Here is a 20,963-nt window from a genome sequence, read left to right on the forward strand (position 1 = left end):
GAAGGGTTAAAGACGACCGTATTCTATCAGGCCTTGATTATACCAGATGCCGCTGAGCGGCAGCGAGATCCGGCGACCTGACCCTGCGCTGCCGCTGAGCGCCATCTTGATCCTACAGGGGAGACAGGAGAGAAGAGGTGCAGAGACGCACCCGTAGCCTGCCAAAAACAATTCGGAAGATCTCTTCAGCACACGGCCGCCCTGCAGCTCCAGGCGGCGCGCTGGCATGTAAACCATCGCTTTCCAGCCGCGCAGCGTTGTACCATGCAACGCCCCCCGCGATTTCTAGTGTAATCACGCCTCGGAGAGGCCAGGAGGGGGCGAGTCGCAAACAGCATGAGCGAAGCAGTCTCTGGGGTTATAGTAATAGAACCTGCTGCTTTGCATACAATGGAAGAAAGAAACAGAGCCCGGGACCTTGACATTTATTTTTTTCTTTTATTCAGTGAAGCGATTTTCTTTTATTAACCCTGAAAAAGAATAACTCCCGTGAATGAAGCTGTGAAAAAGCCGCAGCGTTCATGCTCGTTCATCCAAAGTCCGGCAGCAATCAGGTAAGGCCACTTTCTTCTAACAGGATGGCAGCTGACCACACGGGGACATGCTCACCCTATCTCACGGGTTTGTTTGCTAATGGCTTGTTTTGAATCTCCTGTATGAGCGCACGAACACACACACACACACACACACACACACACACACACACACACACACACACACACACACACACCCCGTTTCTGCTCATTCACACGTACACACCCTCTCCTGCATACTCACACATTAGACCAGGGGTCTCCAAACTCAGTCCCTCAAGGGCCACCAACAGGCCAGCTTTTCAGGATACCCCTGCTTCAGCAAAGGTGGCTCAATCAGTGGCTCAATTGAAGACTTGGCAAACTGTGCTGAAGCAGGGATAGCCTGAAAAGCTGGCCTGTTGGTGGCCTTAGAGGACTGAGTTTGGAGACCCCTGCATTAGACCAAGGGTTCTCAACTCCAGTCATCAAGTCCCCCAACCCCCCAACAAATCAGGTTTTCAGGATATCCCAGCTTCAGCGCAGGTGGCTCAATCAGAGGCTCAGTCTTCTGATTGGGCCACCTGTGCTGAAACGGAGATATCCTGAAAACCTGACCTGTTGGGAGGGGCTTGAGGATTGGAGTTGAACACCCCTGCATTAGATAACCCCTTCTCTGATTGAAGGGCTGATTGGAACAAGCTGATGTCTCCTAAGTGTCAAAAACTGCTTCCCCATCAATACTCTGCAAAAAATAAATTAAAAAAATGTCCTCACAAAGCAATAAATAAGCAGAAACATTCTGAGCGCCCGAGGAAGGCCCACGGGGCAGGGGGTTATTCCACGTGTTAAATAAAGCTGGTGCTTTCAATGCACGGGGGGGGGGGGGTTTGGTGCAAAAATAGGCCATGCCCAGCAGCGAATCCACACGTACACAGGTCCACACTGGGCTCTGGTCTTATTGCGGAGATGAAGAGCAGGTCCCCTGAATCTTGCAGGACATTACTGCTCCTCAAACAGTGAGGGGCCCGAATCCCATCGGATTTAGAGACTTTCAGGTCCAATAACAAATTGTAGCAGGTTAGCCATGCAGGATTACGCTGCCTTTGTGCCAGCGTATCTCGCCAGTGTGTACCGCCGCCCCATTCAGTTTACGATTGGCGCCTATTGTGCTTGTAGAACAGCAGCAGAGGTATTTAGCAGCGGTTCCCACACCAGTGACCCAACTGCCTCCCTCACACCATATCGTCCTCTCTGCTGGTGGATTAATGCTATTTTTATTTTTTTTCTAAACCTTCGTAACAGGATAACCGTCCAGCAGAAGAACTGCGTCACAAAACCCCCGCTCAAAAAACACAAAATGCAGTAACGGTTTGGGCGTCCAAAATTGCACAACTGGGGAATGGGAGTAGCGTTTCCCGAGGTCATGTGATTCCAAAAACCGTTTTTCCGCTCATTGAACCAGGAAGATAATCACAGGGAACCCTCTGTATACTCCTGTGAGCTCACTGTTTCTGAAGTGTCAGATGCTGATCGAGTGTGTGTGTCGCGACAAGGGGACCTGATGCGCTGACTCCTATCACGTCAGGCCTCTTTCACACGCAGATATACTCTCGCGCTGCTGAGGTTCCCACTAAAGCAGGACTTTGCGGCCGCCCTTTGTTCCAAGCGTCATCGGGAAGGGCCGGCGCCACGTGCTGGATAACCCCTTGGGATGCTGGTGTATTGCAAAGAGGTGGGATGTATCGCAGGCCCCACAGGCAGTAAAAGGATTAAGAGAAGATGTGCGTTGGCAGTAAAAGATGCCCATGTCCTGCCCCAGTGGTCCCCCACTGCTGGCTTCTGCCTTTCGTCTAAACGCAGAGGCCTGGGACAGCTGGTTCAGCCAGTGCGGCAGTTTGCATGGGTCAACCACAGTCTGGCCGCTGCTGGACGAGGGTCACTGCTGAGACAGCATCGCGCTCCGGTTGGCTTTCATCTTCTCCAGCCGTTTGACCAAGTGGCTATTGCTGACCTCGATCTCCCCAATCTTATCTAAGGCAGTGCGGAGCTGTAAGAAAAAGGTGGAACAAGGGAGAGCACAGGAGATGAGAAGGGGAGGGCGAGTGAAAGGGAGGGGGCCAGAAGTGGTGGGGGATAGGGATGGCGTGAGAGAGAAAGAAGGGGAGTTGGAAAAGATGGGGGTGGGGGGTGGGGGAATTGAGTGAACATTTCAAAACGCCAAGTTACGAAAAACAAGGGAAAGAAAAGACCTGTGGGGGCCATCCAATTTACCCCCCCCCCCCACTGGAAGGTGACAAAGTGTCATAGATAGAAGGGACCCATCCCAGTAACCCGCCTCCTGCTGTAGGATGACTATGGGGCGTATTTAATACACCTCCAAGGCAAACGATTGCAGAAAGCCCCTATTTAGTTAATAGAATAAGCCCCATGGTCAGAGGGGACCTGTTATAGTGTCTCTCTCCATTAAGCTATAGAGGTGTATAGCGGGGTGTTACATAATGACAGGCTGTAATGCTCCCATTGTAACTTGTCTACTGTACAGAGCCGAGTCCAAGTCTCCTTTACAAGTTACATTGACAGGTCTCGAAAGCTCACGTGCAAAAATGAATGTACCCACTGGTGCACCAGAGCCCAACAATGAAGCCAGCCGTAAAGGAGTCAAGTCAATATTAATTGCCTTCATCAAGGTGCCTAATTCCGATAGCACTTTTTCATGGTCACCTATGTGTGTATTGGGCTCTGGTCTCGTTAGAAGACTGACCTCTCTTTGTAACTTCCGTTTTTCGGCTTTTAGTTCATCTTCCACTTTTTCAGCGTTTTCTGATGAAGATTTGTATCGGGTCACCTGACTTTCTAGCCGGATTATCTGGAGAAAATATAGTCTTACAACGTCTTCACAAATCATAAAAACAGAAAGAGCGAGGAGAGAGAGTTTGCTCTGACCCCATCCAGTCCAAGCCGCCTTAATACACAACCCCTCATGTAACTGGTATGTACCCATCATTCCTCCAATATGGGACCCTTCATCCTATAACCGTCCTGTACTCATCATGCCTCTATTACAGGACCCCTTATCCTAGAACTGGTCCTCACGTATCACTATTACAGGGAACCCTCAACTTAGAAAGATCCTGTACCCATCACTCTTCCATTATAGGACACCATATCCTATAACGGTCCTGTACCCATCATTCCTTTTTTACAGAATCAATTATGGACCAGTTATCCTATAACTGGTATGTACGTGTCACTCATCTATTATTGGGGCTACTAACCCTATAACTGTCCTGAACACAGGGACCCCTCATCGCATAACTGTCCTGTATCTCTCCTCTATCCTTCACCTTATAACTGTCTGGTAACTATCACTACTATTAATGGACCCCTCACCCTACAACTGGTCTGCATCCCTCCTCTATTATGGGGACCCCTCACCCTATAACTTCTAAATACCGATCATTATTACAGGGACCCCTCACCATATAGCTGCATTCTGTATCTATTATAGGACCCCTCACCGTATAACTGTCCCATAACTATTACTCTCCTCACCCTATAACTGTCCTGTATGACTCCTTTATTACAGGGATCCCTAACTTACACCTATCCTGTATCAGTTCTCTATTACGGGACCGCTCACCCTATAAAACAGTCCTGTACTACACTCCTCTATTACAGGAATCAATTACCCTATAATAGTCCTGTACTCGTCCCTCCTCTATTACAGGACCCATCACGCTACAAGTGCCGTGTACCCATTGCAAGACCCCTTCTCTACTAGGAGTAGACATTATTGCTGACTCAGACACTTCTGCCCGACTTACATTCTGTTCTAACGCGGTTATCTCCTGCGTGGATTTGGTGAGTTTGAATTTGAGGTCACTGATTTGTCTGCTGCTGTCTCCTAGAAAGAAAACAAAATGGCAGAAGACATGAACAGGGTCAGCGATAACAGAGTGGAGGGCCCCCCCACTTATTACACACAATAAGAGGAATGTTCCACCCAACAAACTCATGAATACAGTCAGTGTGATTATATTGGAAAGTGTGGCTCATGAATAAATGCTGCGTTTGTATAAGAAAATTATAATAATTTGGGATGTTGGATTATTGGTTGCCTGGCCATCAGTTAATGGTCAGGACAGGAGCAGCTCTAAGCTGACATTTCTGGCTCACTTTGCTGGTCGGTCCCGTTCTCCATCTCCTCGTTCACGGCGTTCTCCGGGCTGTCGTTCCGCAAGGGCCTGTCCTGCAGCTGACCCTTCAACTTCTTAATCTGGGATCAAGGATGAGCCGGAAAGTAGGGTGAGCCGTGTGATGGGTTCTCAGTCACGCACAGAGTAAGGCTGGGGCCATGGTGCCTTCGCCCGTACGGAGGCGGTGCGCGGCCGTGACGTCACCCGCTTGAAGCGGGTGTGTTTTTCGGCCATGATATGCGCGCCGTCCGTGGGCATGTCTAGGGGCGTATCAGCGACGTCACCTCATGTGAGCTGGTTCATGTGACCGGCCTGTCGCGCCAAGAAATCAGTTTGAACTGATTCTTGTGCAACGCGCACCCCCTTCCGCGCGCACGTCGCATGGACGCAAACACTACCTGAAGGCAGTCTGTTCGCTCAGCGGTCTGCGGTACCATGGCCCCAGCCTGAGGGATAACCGCACAGACAGACAGGTGAGAGACGACCACACAGGGACAGGTGAGAGACGACCACAGAGACAGGTGAGAGACGACCACACAGAGACAGGTGAGAGACGACCACACAGACAGACAGGTGATAGACGACCACACAGACAGACAGGTGATAGACGACCACACAGAGACAGGTGAGAGACGACCACACAGACAGACAGGTGATAGACGACCACACAGAGACAGGTGAGAGACGACCACACAGACAGACAGATGATAGACGACCACACAGAGACAGGTGAGAGACGACCACACAGACAGACAGGTGATAGACGACCACACAGAGACAGGTGAGAGACGACCACTCAGACAGACAGGTGATAGACGACCACACAGAGACAGGTGAGGGACTTACTGATGAAGCAGGTATGTGCCAGCTGATAACCACGCATAAGCAAAAGGGACATACATGGACAGAGGAGCACGCAAACAGACTTCAGTAGCAGATATGTGGCAGTTACCCCAAAACTACATGTGCTGTATGTATACAGAGGCACACACATCTGTACTGATAGAGAAGTACAAACATACACACACACACACACACACACACACACACACACACACACGTATAGAGGACCACACACATTACCTGGTCCAGGAAGGATTCCCTTTCATCTAGCAGCTTCTTCAGCCTGATGTCTTGGAGAAGGAAGAGAGAGAGAAGGAAGAGAGAGATAGCGAAAGAAAAAGAAAGAGAGAGGAAGAGAGAGAGAGAGCAAGAGATGGGAGAGAGATATTGAGCGAGAGACAGAGAGAGCGCGCGAATACAAGCGCAGCAGATTATCAGGTTTTAAGCATAGACCCGGCGACTTTCTCTTTAGAAGAACACATCTCAGGCGTATTAATGACCTTGGCTTTCTTATAACTCCTACCAGCCAGTAACACGCAGGAAGACTGAGATAAACCCGCTTCCCTTCCTTCCCCCTCTGCCTAAAATACTGGTGACAATCCAACTCCCACCGCGTGTTCAAACCACAGACAGCAGTGCAGGGGTTAATGCTCATGCATCCCATGACATTAAAAAGGTCTGGGTTGTGAAGGTCGTTAAACACATACCAGTGACTGTGAGGAGCTGACAGGGCTGGGAAGGGCGTGTCACACAAAAGGGTGAGCGTGACCAATTCATTAAGGATTATATAACCCCACACCCCCTTCCCCCCGAGGCCATCGATAAACATCACAAATATATACCAAATAAATGTACTTATTTTCCCGTCTCGCCAGTTCTAGTAACGTAACGAGGGACGAGGCAGCATAAACAATTAATCTACACCGTCCTCCTCCTCTCTCTCCACGATTGTGGATTAATCACAAGCGGAGGAGAACAGTGGAGCCGCGAGCCACGGAAGGGAGACTTGGAGCTGTATTTAGTAAGGAGGGCTATTCCACAAGACCCATCCCAGCACTGGAAGATACCTTATGGCTCATCCATATGAAGGGGTCTTGTGGAATAGCCCTACTTAATAAACAATGGCCATGATCTGAGATCAGGTGGCCCCTCCGTCTGTCACATGTTTGCCCGGCAAGGGAAAGTTCTTTGGATAGACTGGTCGGTAGAATGTTCCACTGTGTCTTCTGCTCCTGTTGGTTGAAGCTTTGTTAAAGCTCTGAATCTTCGCCCGACCAGAGCAGCTGAGGTACATGAAAGGTACCTTATAAAAGCAGTCGTACTGTTGTACATCATTCCGGAAATATGGGGCAAAATATTTTTTAAACGGATTTATATTAGATTTATGCTCTAAAAATATATATATTTTCCAAATATTTTTTTTCCCCACAAAGAAAGTGTAAGTAGAAGTTTATACGTGTCTGTACATTAAAAGGCAGCTCTACTCTGTGTCCCCCTAGTACCATCACACATTGAACACTGAAGGGCTACGTGACCCACCCACCCATTATCCTACCTGCTTTAGGACCAATGTGACCCCATGTTTGGGATACCTTGGGGTCCATCCCATGCATTTTATTTCCTTTACTGTACTGGCCATCCAACACCTCTGTTGGAATACAGTTCCATGGATCCACTACTCTTTAAGAGGGGAATTACTTCCCGAGTTTCCCTAGGTGCTGAAAAGGATGGCGAGCAAACAGTTTGCATATCCTTTTACAGACAGATGTATTTTGGGTTACAAAGACAGCAGACAGACAAAGGTTTTTTTCAAGAATAAAATAGGTTTATTTCCATAATATACAGCCAAGGACATTCAAAAAATATCTTCATGCTTTAATTGCAATATGTATATATATATTTTTTTTTAAAGCCTCTTTCCCATTAGCAGCAGACGGTGTAACAGAGACCCAGAGTATATATTCTGTCTATAGATTATCTGTAGCAAAGCTGAAACCTGTGGCAGGTTTAATTTGGGAATGGGTTTAAATAAACTGGTTAGTAATAAACAGTCCCCGCACTGCCAGGTGCAGTGCAAGGAGGTACAGGTTATCTGGAACAGTCCCCTCACTGCCAGGTGCAGTGCAAGGAGGTACAGGTTATCTGGCAGTGCGGGTTACACTCTTCAATGCAATTAGGAGCATATTCTTCTCTCTCCCCTACCCACCCCCCCAGCGCTTTTGGGGTTAATGAGGCACTGACTACTCCACACTGTGTAAGCATGTACGTGTGTGTGTGTGTGTGTGTATTATACACACACACAGACACCTCATGACACACATCTACACCTCATGACACACACACACACACACACACACACACACACACACATCTACACCTCATGACACATACACACACACATCTACACCTCATGACACACACACACACACATTTCATGACACACACACACATTTCATGACACACACACACACATTTCATGACACACACACACACATTTCATGACACACACACACACATTTCATGACACACACACACACATTTCATGACACACACACACATATCATGACACACACACACATACATCTCATGTCACACATAATTGTTCAAACCCAATCTGAGTGCAAATACACGGAATTGCGCGATCAGATTCAATTATACGAGTGACAGGCAAGTGCATTTAAATCAGAGCAAATCCTATGATAAAATGTTAACGGTAGAAAAAAACATTTTTTTTCCCTCCGCACTCATCAAGAAGTACAACAGACATTATTAAACCTAAAGGGCTTATTCTTGACCCAAAACGTCACCATGTTTTTAGCATGCATCTATTTTTCTAAGAAAATGGTCTTTTAATATTTATGGAGGAGTGCGGAGGAAAACGCTTTTTTTTGTACCATTGACTTTATACTGGGAGGTGGTGCCCAATTATTCCTCTGCACCCTGGAGATATATAAAGAAAAAGGAGGTGACGAGTGCTCTCTCATACGTGATTATTTGCAGGTTTAAATGCCATACATATGAGCTAGAAAGCATTTGGAAGAACAATACGAGCATCTCCGTGCAATGAGCGAGAACGTTAAAACGCCAGTGGTGGAGGATTTATTGAAGTCTCCAAAGCTGTACAGCACGGGCAAAACCCCCCTAAAACATCCCTTTTGTGAAGGGATCACAGGCCAACCCCCTCAAAGAGAAACAGGGCCATATTTATTGAACTAGTCTACGCCACAAGACACCTTTCTGATGTTGCGAGACATCTTAAAGGTGTCTTTTAGCGTAGCACTGTTTGGCCAACATGGCCCAGAATGTTGCAAAATTCAGACTCCCGGAAGGTTTAACCCCTACGCTACCGGAGAGGCCAGCCAAGCATTGCACAGGGACGAGAGTGTAGATGAATTCCCCTTACAGTGTATGAACCCTTAGTGTGGGTATCCATTATTGCACAGGACTGGGGAGGTGTGCAGAACGCGCTGGGAGCCCACACGTGTATTCACACCGTTTTGTTGCTAGGCGTCAGGGCTGGGACTCCCGGGACTCCCTCCGAGATACATCCCCCCCCCCCTTCCTCGTTGTTTTCTGCTGACATTTAGTTAAAGAGAATGAGCTCCAGCCCTCCCGTCTATCCCTCCAAAATGCCGATGGTTTCCAGAGGCTGGTAAGATCCCAGCCTTGTTCTTTCTACAACGACCCGAGACTAGACCAAAGCGTGATTTAAGGCGGGGGAATGCTTCTGTGATGCAAGGTATGGTGCCCTTTAACCCTTCACTGCCAGAGGGGCCTGCAATGCATTACAACGTATTGCAGGCCCCTCTGGCAGGGAAGGGGTTATTATAACAACCTGCAGAGCACGGCCAGTGAGCGCACCACAGTGTGTGTCTTTTCAGGACATCACACAGTCCTCTTTGTTTTTGCCTTTCCCTCTCCTCACATCTTTATCTGCGCCGTCTTCCATTCGTACATCTTCTTTGCTGGACGACCTGTCCACCGATGAACCCTTTTCAAACCTTGGCCTGTCATCCACACCTGAATCCCTCTCCCTGGGTCCAGCTTCATCTTCATGTTCCCAGTCCCCCTGCTCTGCCTTTTGAACGTGCGCCGCTTCTCCCTCACTCCCTAAAGCTTTTCTCGGAGCGGGGTCACTTTGATTTTCATCTGAGCTCCGCCTCCTGCTGTCCTTTTTCTCACCATCGCGGTCAAACACTCCACCTGCGTCTGGTGTCCTTTCATGGTCTCGCTTTTCCCCATCCTCCCCCTGCTCAGGTTTAGGATTCTTGCTGCTGCGTTCCAAACCAATTTCCAACCCCCCCGCGTCTTCTTGCTCTCGTTGACTTCCATCATCTTGGTTGCCGCTTAATGCCACGGTCAGGTTCACTTTCACTGCTCCTCCTTCCTCTTTTATGCTTTCGCTTTCATGTACAACACTAGATCCAGGCATGTCTGCTGCTTTGTTGCCCTCACACTCCTCTGGTGGGGCAACTGTGTCTTCTGAAGCTTTTGATTCCTCTGGCTGGTTCTCAACAGCTAAACAAACCTCTTTCTGCTCCATGTCCCTTCCTCCCTTCTCCATCCTTTCCCCTAAGTGAGCAGATACCCCACATCCTTCAGTAGTTACCACTGGTTCCTCTCCCCCTAGAACCTCTAACCCACGGTCAGGAATACTCAACGCTGGGTTCTCCTTATCAGTCTGTAATTCCGATTTCATCTCTTGTTGCAGCATCAGGTCCTGGTTGGAATCCTTTTGAGGGACCTCAGACTTCTTTTCACCTTCCATGTTATCATCCTCCCTAAGTTCCCGACCTTCCTTTGTTCCCTCATCCGCAGTGCTCCCTTCTCCTCCTGCATCTCTTTCACAAGCCCCATATCCGTGGTTGGTTGTTTCTTCCTGCTCAGGTTCACTAGTACCAGGCAGGGACACATTAAGAACATGGGCAACCGTAGCTTCCTCAATCTCCTCTTCTGCTATCTCACTTTTGCTCCTCTTTGTTGAATTTTCCCCCACGCTTTGCACTGTGGGATCTTCATGCTTTCTCTCAGTGATCCCAACCCCTTCTTCCTGGACATTGTCTCCTTTACTGGACGTCCCCTCTACATCACATCTGGCGCCTTCCTCTGCGTTTCCCTCTTTTTGCCCCCTTTTAGCTTCATTACCCACATTAACATCAACTACAATAGGGGTGGCTTCTCCCTCAAGCCCACTTGTTGGATTAGGCGTCTGCACAAAATCAACAGCATCCTGAAAGATTTCGCTGCCTGTTGGGCTCTCGTTTCTCTGGTTTGGTGTCACCTCCTCATCTACCTCTGTGAGATTGTGTCCTAATACCTCCCCCTGTTCCTCTCCTTCCTCCCTGCTTGCATCTTTTGGCTCGCTATGCCAACCATCTCCCTGTTGGCCTGAACTTGTCCCAAAGTCACTGAGGGTACAACCATCATGAATCGATGCCCCCTCTGGCCCTGCAGAGCCTGGAACCACCTCCCCACTTTCGGCACTAGCCACTTCCTTCCCGTCATGGCCCTCGGTGCCTCCTCTGCCCTCCACATGCAATGACACTTCCTCTCGGGCATTTCCCTGCGTCTCCTTTCTGTTCTGCTCAGTCCCAGGTGAGGGTCCTTGACCCACCTTAGATGTCTCCTCTTTTCTCATCTCAGCTTCGTTGGCTTTGCCTAAAAGACCATGGATAGAGAGTTGAAGGTTGCCCACCACGATCAACCCACCCCCCCCCGACAGAGCTCAGAGAGACAGAGAGAGAAAGCAGAGGAAATGAGGGTTCCTGCTGCAGAAGGTCAGCTGGAAAAGCAACAGGTAGGACAGAGCAGGAGAAATGCCACCCTTTGCTGAAGAGCCAGGAGGGTCCGTTGAGGAGAAGAGATGTCAAGCAAAGCAGGTCCAACATGTCCTGAAAACTGGAGAGATACTGCGTAGCGTGCGATGGGAGAGGCTGAGATATATTTTCCACAATGCTTCCGCCATTTTAACCAGGAATAAGATCCCACGGGGCTCCAGACATAATAGATCTCAGAATACAGCTACAGAAGGTTATGCTTCATGTCTACCATAGAACCCACTTATACTGCCATGCACATAGAGTGCCACATTTCTGGTGAAGTGACCGGCAAATGGGCTCAGCAACAGAAAAAATGGTGGTCTGGTAGGAATCTAAGGCTACGCTTATAGTGCCGGCGACGCGATAGTCGCTGGAAAATAAAATAGAGATGACTTCCAGCGATCACGACCAATCCATCGCTCCGTCGCGTCGCACTTACTACAAGCGCACGCGACGGTGGCAATGCATTTGTTTTGCCGCGACGTCGCCGGCACTATAAACGCAGCCTAACTTGTGTGACTTTGTAAAGGGAGGGACAGAATTGGTGTGCGATAAGCAGTGGTCAAAGTGCATCATAATGTTAAAAAAAAGCTGGGTTATATTTAGACCATGGTGTTCTGTACTCGTAAAAAAACAGGGAAAAGGAATCTAAAACATACGCGTCTTTCTAAAAAACTAAATGGAGCCAAGTTTGTAACTAAAAAAAGTACTGGTACTCTGGTGCCACTGCGCTTTAGGGTTTGGACCTCAAGAGGCTGGTGACCATTGGGCATTTACACTCACCAACTGCACACACAACACAATGATATAAAATCAGCCCTGTATTTTCGTGCACCTACAAACCCTGTATAACGAACTCTGCGACGTGCCTTTGCGGGGGCAACTCATTAACTCTGAGCTGTACTATACATTTGTTTTTGGAAGTATTCTCGGATCTGGGCATCATTCCCACAGCCTTTGAAATCCACCTGCTAAACCCACCCTCCAGGCCTCTCCTGCGCGTCCCCAGGGCTAATAAGAAAGCTTGGGAAGATCTTCACATTTTATACCAGGCTTCTCGCATCCAAAAAGGACACAACGTTTTCAGAAAGATTAAGCCTCGTCTCTGCCCTGTTTAGGCCGCATTTATAGTCCCGGCGACGCGCCAAAACAAATGTATTGAATATGTCGCGTGCGGCTATAGTAGGAGCGACGGATTGGTCGCGATCGCTCGAAGTCAATGAAAATTGATTTTTCAGCGACCGCAGCGTGACGTCAGCGGCCACGTGAGCGGTTCAGCCAATGAGGGCAAACCGCTCACGGCCACGCCCCCACCTCGTCTCTAACACTATACGCAAAAATCGCTGCTACAACGGCAATGGATGACGTCACGCCGCCGTCGTAAGGACTACAAGCGCGGCCTTGGAGAGGTCTGTAGAGATGAGTGAATATTCTGGAGCGGATTTGGATCCGCATCGGATTGGCCGGTTCCTTTGGTCTGCGGATTTATTTCAAAAAGGGCGATTCGCATTTTGCGGATTTTTGTAATTATTATTAACCAATACACTCCCCGGAAACCGCAATCTGGGAACGCATTTGTAGAATCCAATACGCGGGATTCAGCGATCCTTTGGCGGATTCATAACAATCTGCGGATTGGAGTCTACAAACGCGTCCACGGGTTGCTGTACCCAATGGCGGATTTTGCCGAATCCCGCGCGGATTGAAGCCAGCCAAAAATCAGTTTGCGGATTTTACGGTTAATGTCAGCGAGAAAACCCGGGAGCCGGATTTGGGAGGATTCACCCATCTCTACGGGTCTGCCCCAGGAAGCCACGAGATGTTGACCTCAAAGTTTCTCTGAAAAAAACAGTTTTTAGAAGTAGAATGCCTCGCTTTGCGGTGACCGGTTTTAGTCCTGAAAATATTGGGACTTCTAAAGTTAACCCTTCTGCTGGCAGAAAGGCATGCACCGCTGATCCCTCTGGCGGTTACAGAGGGGGAGGTGGGTAAGAATGATGCCCTTTCTACTCTAGGGAAACCCCTGGTTCAGTGAGATCATTGCAAAACAAATAAAAATATGAGTAATAGCACACAGCAGCAATATGCATCCAGGCAAAAATGGTGCAATTCTTGGGCACAAATCTGCACCATATGGATCAATGAAAAAATATCCCATGGAAATCTATAAGTTGTTTTTCTTTGATACATCTGGGAGCAATGTTTTGCCCCAGAATCGTTCGCCTTTTCCCCTGATCCGTATGCCTCAGACTTCCTCTGGGGAGGAGGGATTGCTAGTGTCAAATAAATAAACCCGTAGCAGATAACAAGCGGGAGGAGCGTGCGAACCCAAGAGGGGAGTGCGCAGGCGCATGCAGGGTTAGTGCAAACACAGAGTTACCCAGCGCAGGCTGGTAGTGGTCAGAGATTCCGCAGATCGGGATCAGCGCCATCACTTACCCAGACCTGAGCCCTGCTGGGGCGGATCGGTGTTGGACTCTAAAGAGGCGTCTCCGTTGGGGGTGGTCTCGTAATCCAGGGCAATGCCGTGTTTCTACAGGGGGAGGGAGCAAGCAAGATCGTGTGAGGCAGGAAGGAGGAGCAAGAGTCATTAACCTGTCAGCTGCCACAGGAATGGGTTTGGATTTGGGTAATAAGTACAGCTTTGGATATAGGTAATCTTTAGGGGTTTTTTGTTTTGTTCATTGTGAATCCAGCGGTTTCAGAGTGTCACCGAGGTGCAATATCCGCTGTCCCCGTCCCGAAGACTCAACACTTCAGCCCAGATCACTGCAACTTTGGAATCACTGCAGCTTCCTACCTCATGTAGATATAACCCCATTATCAGGCCCAATCACAACCCGTGGAAACGGTGTACTGTGTGTTACTTGAAAAGGAGGGGGTCTGGGGGGGAGAATGGGGCTTTTATGATAACCCTCAAAATTAAACAGACTGTGGAAAGAACCCATTCTCTGCTGGTGCTGAATTGCTTTGCATTACGTCGATGAGCCATTTGCCATCGAAAGGGTTGAAATAAAGGAGGCGTCTTTCATTACTGCAGAGAGACCAGGAAAAGCAATGTGCGGGGGGTGGTTGACACGGAGCCTGGCGTACCTTTAGCTCCTCCCTCAGACGGGTCACCTCATCCCTGAGGTCGTCACGTTCACTGCGCACTGGTTCAAAGAACTCTTTCTGTCTCTCTAGCGCCTACACTTCCCCAGAGAAAGGAGGCGGGGGAGTGGGGGGGGGGAGGGAAAGATGAAGGGAGGGGTGGGGGGAGATAAAAAGGGAGTGGAGCAGAAGGAGAAAGAAAAGCGAGGAGAGAGAAGGAAGAAGTAGTGAAGAAGCAATAGGAGGGGGAGAAGAGGGAGAAGGAGAGGGAGGAGAGGCAGGTAAAATAGGGTTAAAAAGGGAAAGTTGATGGAAAGGATGGGTGCCATGGAGAAGGGAGGAAAGGCAGGGAAGTGAGGGAGGAGAAAGAAAGTGTGCGTAAGTGAAGAGAAAACACAGCCACCAATAAGACAAGAGGGATCAGTGAAAGCTCAGAGCTCCCCTCACCCTATGCTGGGGGTCAGCAGTAGCACAGAGATCCCCTCACACTATGCTGGGGGTCAGCAGTAGCCCAGAGCTCCCCTCTCTCTATGCTGGGTGTCAGCAGTAGCACAGAGCTCCCCTCCCTCTATGCTGGGGGTCAGCAGTAGCACAGAGCTCCCCTCACTCTATGCTGGGGGTCAGCAGTAGCACAGAGCTCCCCTCACCCTATGCTGGGTGTCAGCAGCAGCTCAGAGCTCCCCTCACACTATGCTGGGGGTCAACAGTAGCACAGATATCCCCTCACACTATGCTGGGGGTCAGCAGTAGCACAGAGCTCCCCTCACTCTATGCTGGGGGTCAGCAGTAGCACAGAGATCCCCTCACTCTATGCTGGGGGTCAGCAGTAGCACAGAGCTCCCCTCACCCTATGCTGGGTGTCAGCAGCAGCTCAGAGCTCCCCTCACACTATGCTGGGGGTCAGCAGTAGCACAGAGATCCCCTCACACTATGCTGGGGGTCAGCAGTAGCACAGAGATCCCCTCACACTATGCTGGGGGTCAGCAGCAGCTCAGAGCTCCCCTCACACTATGCTGGGGGTCAGCAGTAGCACAGAGATCCCCTCACACTATGCTGGGGGTCAGCAGTAGCACAGAGCTCCCCTCACTCTATGCTGGGGGTCAGCAGTAGCTCGGAGCTCCCCTCCCTCTATGCTGGGGGTCAGCAGTAGCTCTGAGCTCCCCTCACCCTATGCTGGAGGTCAGCAGTAGCTCAGAGCTCCCCTCCGTCTATGCTGGGGGTCAGCAGTAGCACAGAGCTCCCCTCCCTCTATGCTGGGGGTCAGCAGTAGCACAGAGCTCCCCTCCCTCTATGCTGGGGGTCAGCAGTAGCACAGAGCTCCCCTCCCTCTATGCTGGGGGTCAGCAGTAGCACAGAGCTCCCCTCACCCTATGCTGGGGGTCAGCAGCAGCTCTGAGCTCCCCTCTCTCTTTATGATGGATCAGTGACAGCTCAGAGCTCCTCCGTACTGTGTGTCACACAATCCTACCCCTATCTTTTTATCCTTCCACTCTATGGTCTCCTTCAGGTCACAGATCTCACAGGTGCTGCCTTCCTGCTTCTGCTGCAGCTGGCGGATCTCCTGAGGGGCAGCGAGAGGGGAGCGGGGAGGGAGAGAGAGAGGAGCAAGCAGTGAAAGAGAAGAGGTCCCATCATCAACAGTGAAATAGAACAAGATCACAAACTGCAGAAAGGGATATAGATATATACAGAAAGAGAGAGCGCGAGCGCCAGAAAGAGAGCGCGAGAGAAAAAGAAAAAAAGGAGCAAGAGACAGACAGAGATAAAAAGAGACAGAGAAAGACCAACAGATCACTCGGCTTTAACGGCTGCCCTGGATAGCTATACAAAACCCTACTGTAGATCCTGTAAAAGGAATAACCCCCATATGATTTTAGGTACAGCCTGCCCCCCTCCACCCCCCCCCCCTCTCTCTTACGGTCAGCATCTCCTCCCTCTGCTGCAGCGACTCCTTCATCTCGGACAGCTGGAAGCGCAGGGTGCTGTGCTCGTGCTTCTGCCGCTCACATTGCTGCCGGGGAGACACGAGGGGCGTTATTACACGCACCGCTGCGGCCCCAGCACAGCGCGCACAAGCTCGCTCACAGCTCGTTATGCTTTCTACAGTGATCCGTGCTCTTATTTCAAAGCTGCAGCGCTCCAGAGATGATGATATGAAAATGTAGGGGCTTAAATTTTTGTTTAACCTTCATTGGCTATTCCAGGGGCGCTCAAATCCAGTGATCAAGCCCCTCCAACAGGTCAGGTTTTACAGATATCCCTGCTTCAGCACAGGTGGCTTAAATCAGTGGCTGGCGTTGAGCACCTCCGGGCTATTCTGCCCTTAAAATAAATGTTTGAGCGTGAGAACCGCACAAAGCAATGTATGTATGTCCCCTCTCCAGCATTGAAGAGGTTAAGGTCTAATTTTCCCACCTTCTCTCTCCCCTGCCCCCCCCCCCCCCCCTAAAACAAAGATCTCTAAAGCCAATACAACACATTTCAGACCCTTGCCGGTACTGCCTCCCCCTGTGTGTGCCCCCCTCCATGTTCTCCCGGCTCTGCTGCTCACTTTGTTTTTGTCTTCGTACTGACGCCGGGACTCTGCCAGCTCCTCCTCCAGCTCCAGCAGAACGTCCCGCAGGGTGTCCACCTGGTACAGGAGAGAGCTCTTCTCATTGTCCAGCTGGGCATTGCTCACCATGGACCTCTTATACTTCTCTTCTACCTCCACCAGGGAGTCCTGCGAGCGGGCGAGGAAGAGAGGCAGAGAAAGAGAGGGCGAGAGAGGCAGAGAAAGAGAGGGCGAGAGAGGCAGAGAAAGAGAGGGCGAGAGAGGCAGAGAAAGAGAGGGCGAGAGAGGCAGAGAAAGAGAGGGCGAGAGAGGCAGAGAAAGAGAGGGCGAGAGAGGCAGAGAAAGAGAGGGCGAGAGAGGCAGAGAAAGAGAGGGCGAGAGAGGCAGAGAAAGAGAGGGCGAGAGAGGCAGAGAAAGAAAGGGCGAGAGAGGCAGAGAAAGAAAGGGCGAGAGAGGCAGAGAAAGAGAGGGCGAGAGAGGGAGAGAAAGAGAGGGCGAGAGAGGGAGAGAAAGAGAGGGCGAGAGGGAGAGAAAGAGGGCGAGAGAGGGAGAGAAAGGGGGCGAGAAAGAGGGGGCGAGAGAGGCAGAGAAAGAGGGCGAGAGAGGCAGAGAAAGAGAGGGCGAGAGAGGCAGAGAAAGAGAGGGCGAGAGAAGGAGAGAAAGAGAGGGAGAGAAAGGGGGCGAGAGAGGGAGAGAAAGAGGGGGCGAGAGAGGGAAAGAAAGAGGGGGCGAGAGAGGGAGAGAAAGAGGGGGCGAGAGAGGGAGAGAAAGAGGGGGTGAGAGGGAGAGAAAGAGAAGGCAAGAGAGGGAGAGAAAGGAGGGGAGAGAAAGAGGCGGGGGGCGACCAGAGAAAGAGGGGGGGGGGCAAGAGGAAGAAGGGGGGGCAAGAGGAAGAAAGGCGGGGCAAGAGGAAAAAGGGCAGGCAAGAGGAAAAAGGGCGGGCAAGAGGAAGAGAGAGGGGGATATAGGGAGAGAAAGGGAAGGAGCCAAAGAAAAATTAGCAAAATAGAGAAGAAAAAATAATAATAATTAGAATAACACAATTACAAATCATATTACAAGTCGATTGAGGTTATCAGAGATTAACACACTGCAGCCTGGGAGATCCCTGCTCAGCTTTTCATCCATTTCTTTGCTTGCCTGTCCAGTAACAAATGCCTATGATTTACTGCATGTAGTAAGGGGTTAATGGATCACACAGCATTGAATAGCTGAGGCCCGGACACAGGCAGGCACAGAGTTAGTGTCACACAGGGTTACACAGACAGTGGTACCTTCATCTCCTTTAGCCCCTGCATGTATCTGCCCTCTACATCATCAATCTGGTCCTTTAACTCACTGATCTCCTGGGAGAGACAGAGTGGGGAGCACACGCATGAAGTGACAGACCAGAAAGGGAGAGGAGAAAGGAGAGAGGGAGAGGAGAAAGAAGAAGAGAGGAAGCGAGGAGAAAGAAGGAAGAAAAAAGAAAGGAAGCGAGGAGAAAGGAGAAGGAAAGGAAGAGAGGAGAAGAGAAAGGAGAGGGTTCTGCCTTGTCCATACAAGCATAGTCTCCCTGTTGTGAATAATAATAATAATAGCATGCTCTTGTATAGCGCTGCTAGTTGTACGCAGCGCTTTACAGAGACATTTTGCAGGCACAGGTCCCTGCCCCGTGGAGCTTACAATCTATGTTTTTGGTGCCTGAGGCACAGGGAGATAAAGTGACTTGCCCAAGGTCACAAGGATCCGACACCGGGAATTGAACCAGGTTCCCTTGCTTCAAAGTGCCAGAGTCAGTGTCTTTACTCACTGAGCCGCTCCTTCTCCCTTGAATTGATTGTTATGTGATGCATTGTATCTTTAACCAAAAGAAAGACCGGACAGCTGTGCACAACTGGAGTCAGACTTCAGCCAGGACACATGTCATGAAGCAGCAAGTGTCAAGGTCAGGGCCAGCACGGCAATCCTACACAGACACTCAGGGCCCATGTGTACAAGGATGGACGTTGGAACATCTCTACACAATTATCATGTGGCTCCAGTAAAAGGCATCACAGCCTGAAGTTAACCAGTGTTAACCACAACCCTTCGGTATAAGCAGGGCTATGCTTGTTGAGGAACCCTATGAAAGCTCTGCCCTCGCTATCATTTTAGAACAGTAAGAGAAAGTTGGTCCTGCATCCTCTTAAGATCTAATTGGTTTAATTACTCATAACCAACTTCAAAAAGTACGCACAAAAAACGACAACAAAACGTCAAAAAGGAATTCCCTCTCTGCTGGAGAAGGGCAGTTCATACTGCACACAAAATATAACATCTACAGGTCTACAAAGCCCCTTCCCAATAACCCTTGGTGCAGGAATTGTCCTGCATCTGCTTGTCATTTTGACATTTTTGAGGGGTGGAACAAGCCAGCAACCCATATACGTCTCGGAAAATAATTATTAGTAACCAAAATACGGATAAAAGTCATTTTAAAGACAGACTACTGCAGACTGTTCCCCTGTGTTTTGGGAGCACCACGCCACGAAAAGATCTGCAGGTTGGTTCTGCACAAAGCTGCCTCAATAAGAACGAGATGTTCTAATATTAACGCGCCTGATGTATGGATAATGGGAATTAGTCTGAGCCATGACCTTGACCACTCACCTTGATTTCCCTGATGGACGCCTCGGTGTCCACCGATATAGAGGTGTCCCCGCTGCCCCTGCGGGAGGAGGTCCCACCCAAGGAGGCGAGAGTGGCTGCAGAGAGGCTGGACACGGGACGGGACCCCTGGAAAGGGCAGAGGAAGACGGCACATCACGCAGGATATGGGTTATCGGGGCGCCCCATAAACATCCTACAACATGCCTCCAGCATCAGAGGGGTTAAACCCGCAGCAAGACATTACGAGATACGGACCGCAGCCGGCCAAGTGTTTCAGAAAAAATGGTTTGACTAGTTTCCTGCCAGCGGAGTGTAACACGGAGGTGTAGCGCGCGCCTATGTGCGGAGTAACGCATTGCAGGCCGTGGCCGTGACGTGGATACAACCCTTTCAAAACTATACAGGGAAACAGAACTATGAAGAGCCCTAGAGATTGGTTCAGTCCCTGCTTCAGCACAGGTGGCTCAATCAGGACCACCTGTGCTGAAGCTGGAATATCCTGAAAACCTGACCTGTTGGAGGGGAGGTCTCGAGGACTGAAGACGTGAGCCCCCCTGCACTGTGCTACCTTCACCCTGATGTAAGTCCCATAGCGGACCAAAACATTGGGGTGACAAAATTTGGACTACAATACAATTCTTTTTTTCATTACATGCAGTGTGCTGCCTCTTCTACCCAGGACGCCTGGTGTGGTGATGTATATATCATTAGGCCATATATTACATGCACATGCTAATCTAATTTTAACTTTTGAATAAATTGAATTGGAGTGCCCAATTGTGTGTGTGTGTGTGTGTGTGTGTGTGTGTGTGTGTGTGTGTGTGTGTGTGTGTGTGTGTGTGTGTGTGTGTGTGTGTGTGTGTGTGTGTGTGTGTGTGTGTGTGTGTGTGTGTGTGTGTGTGTGTGTGTGTGTGCAAATATATATATATATATATATATATATATATATACACAAATATAGCTGTGTGCTCATCTGCATGTCTTAGGCAGGTCTGCAACCCCGCCTTTCCCCATTATCACCCAGCATACAGCACTTCCACTGCAGCAAGGGATTCTGGGAAATGACATGCAAATGAGCACACAGTGTCACTTTTTGCCTCAATAACCATTTTTAACATGGTTCCCTATAGGCTTAAGCTTGCTGCATGGTCACAGCTTTGAGCACAGCCAGGGTTAAGGTGCATACCCAGAAAACCACCCACAGGCGGGGTTGCAGACCTGCCTAAGACATGCAGATGAGCACACAGCTATATTTGCATATTTGCTTTCCTGTGGAGGGTTTTTGTCACTTTTTTTACTCACCATAACTTAACTC

General features: G+C 49.7%; 1 protein-coding gene across 31 annotated transcripts in view; it reads right to left on the bottom strand.

Moving 5' to 3' along the window:
- Positions 1-418: 418 nt before the first annotated feature.
- The window catches only part of LRRFIP1 (LRR binding FLII interacting protein 1), a 101,417-nt gene continuing 80,872 nt past the window's right edge, over positions 419-20,963 (bottom strand). For 24 of the 31 annotated variants that reach the window (XM_075607302.1, XM_075607297.1, XM_075607298.1 and 21 more), the window contains 8 exons: positions 19,649-19,774; positions 18,292-18,363; positions 17,015-17,185; positions 16,382-16,474; positions 15,932-16,024; positions 14,467-14,559; positions 13,813-13,906; positions 7,358-11,212 (listed from right to left, as the gene is read on the bottom strand). In XM_075607302.1, coding sequence (XP_075463417.1) covers positions 9,432-11,212; positions 13,813-13,906; positions 14,467-14,559; positions 15,932-16,024; positions 16,382-16,474; positions 17,015-17,185; positions 18,292-18,363; positions 19,649-19,774 — 2,523 coding nt within the window. In that variant the 3' untranslated portion in view covers positions 7,358-9,431. Of the gene's footprint in view, positions 2,563-3,276; positions 3,382-4,339; positions 4,420-4,691; positions 4,792-5,794; positions 5,845-7,357; positions 11,213-13,812; positions 13,907-14,466; positions 14,560-15,931; positions 16,025-16,381; positions 16,475-17,014; positions 17,186-18,291; positions 18,364-19,648; positions 19,775-20,963 lie in introns of those variants that run through there. The other 7 variants (XM_075607325.1, XM_075607326.1, XM_075607301.1 and 4 more) reach the window with 7 other exon arrangements.

Source organism: Ascaphus truei, chromosome 7 (genome assembly GCF_040206685.1).
Source record: "Ascaphus truei isolate aAscTru1 chromosome 7, aAscTru1.hap1, whole genome shotgun sequence".
In the NCBI taxonomy this organism is placed as follows: domain Eukaryota; kingdom Metazoa; phylum Chordata; class Amphibia; order Anura; family Ascaphidae; genus Ascaphus; species Ascaphus truei.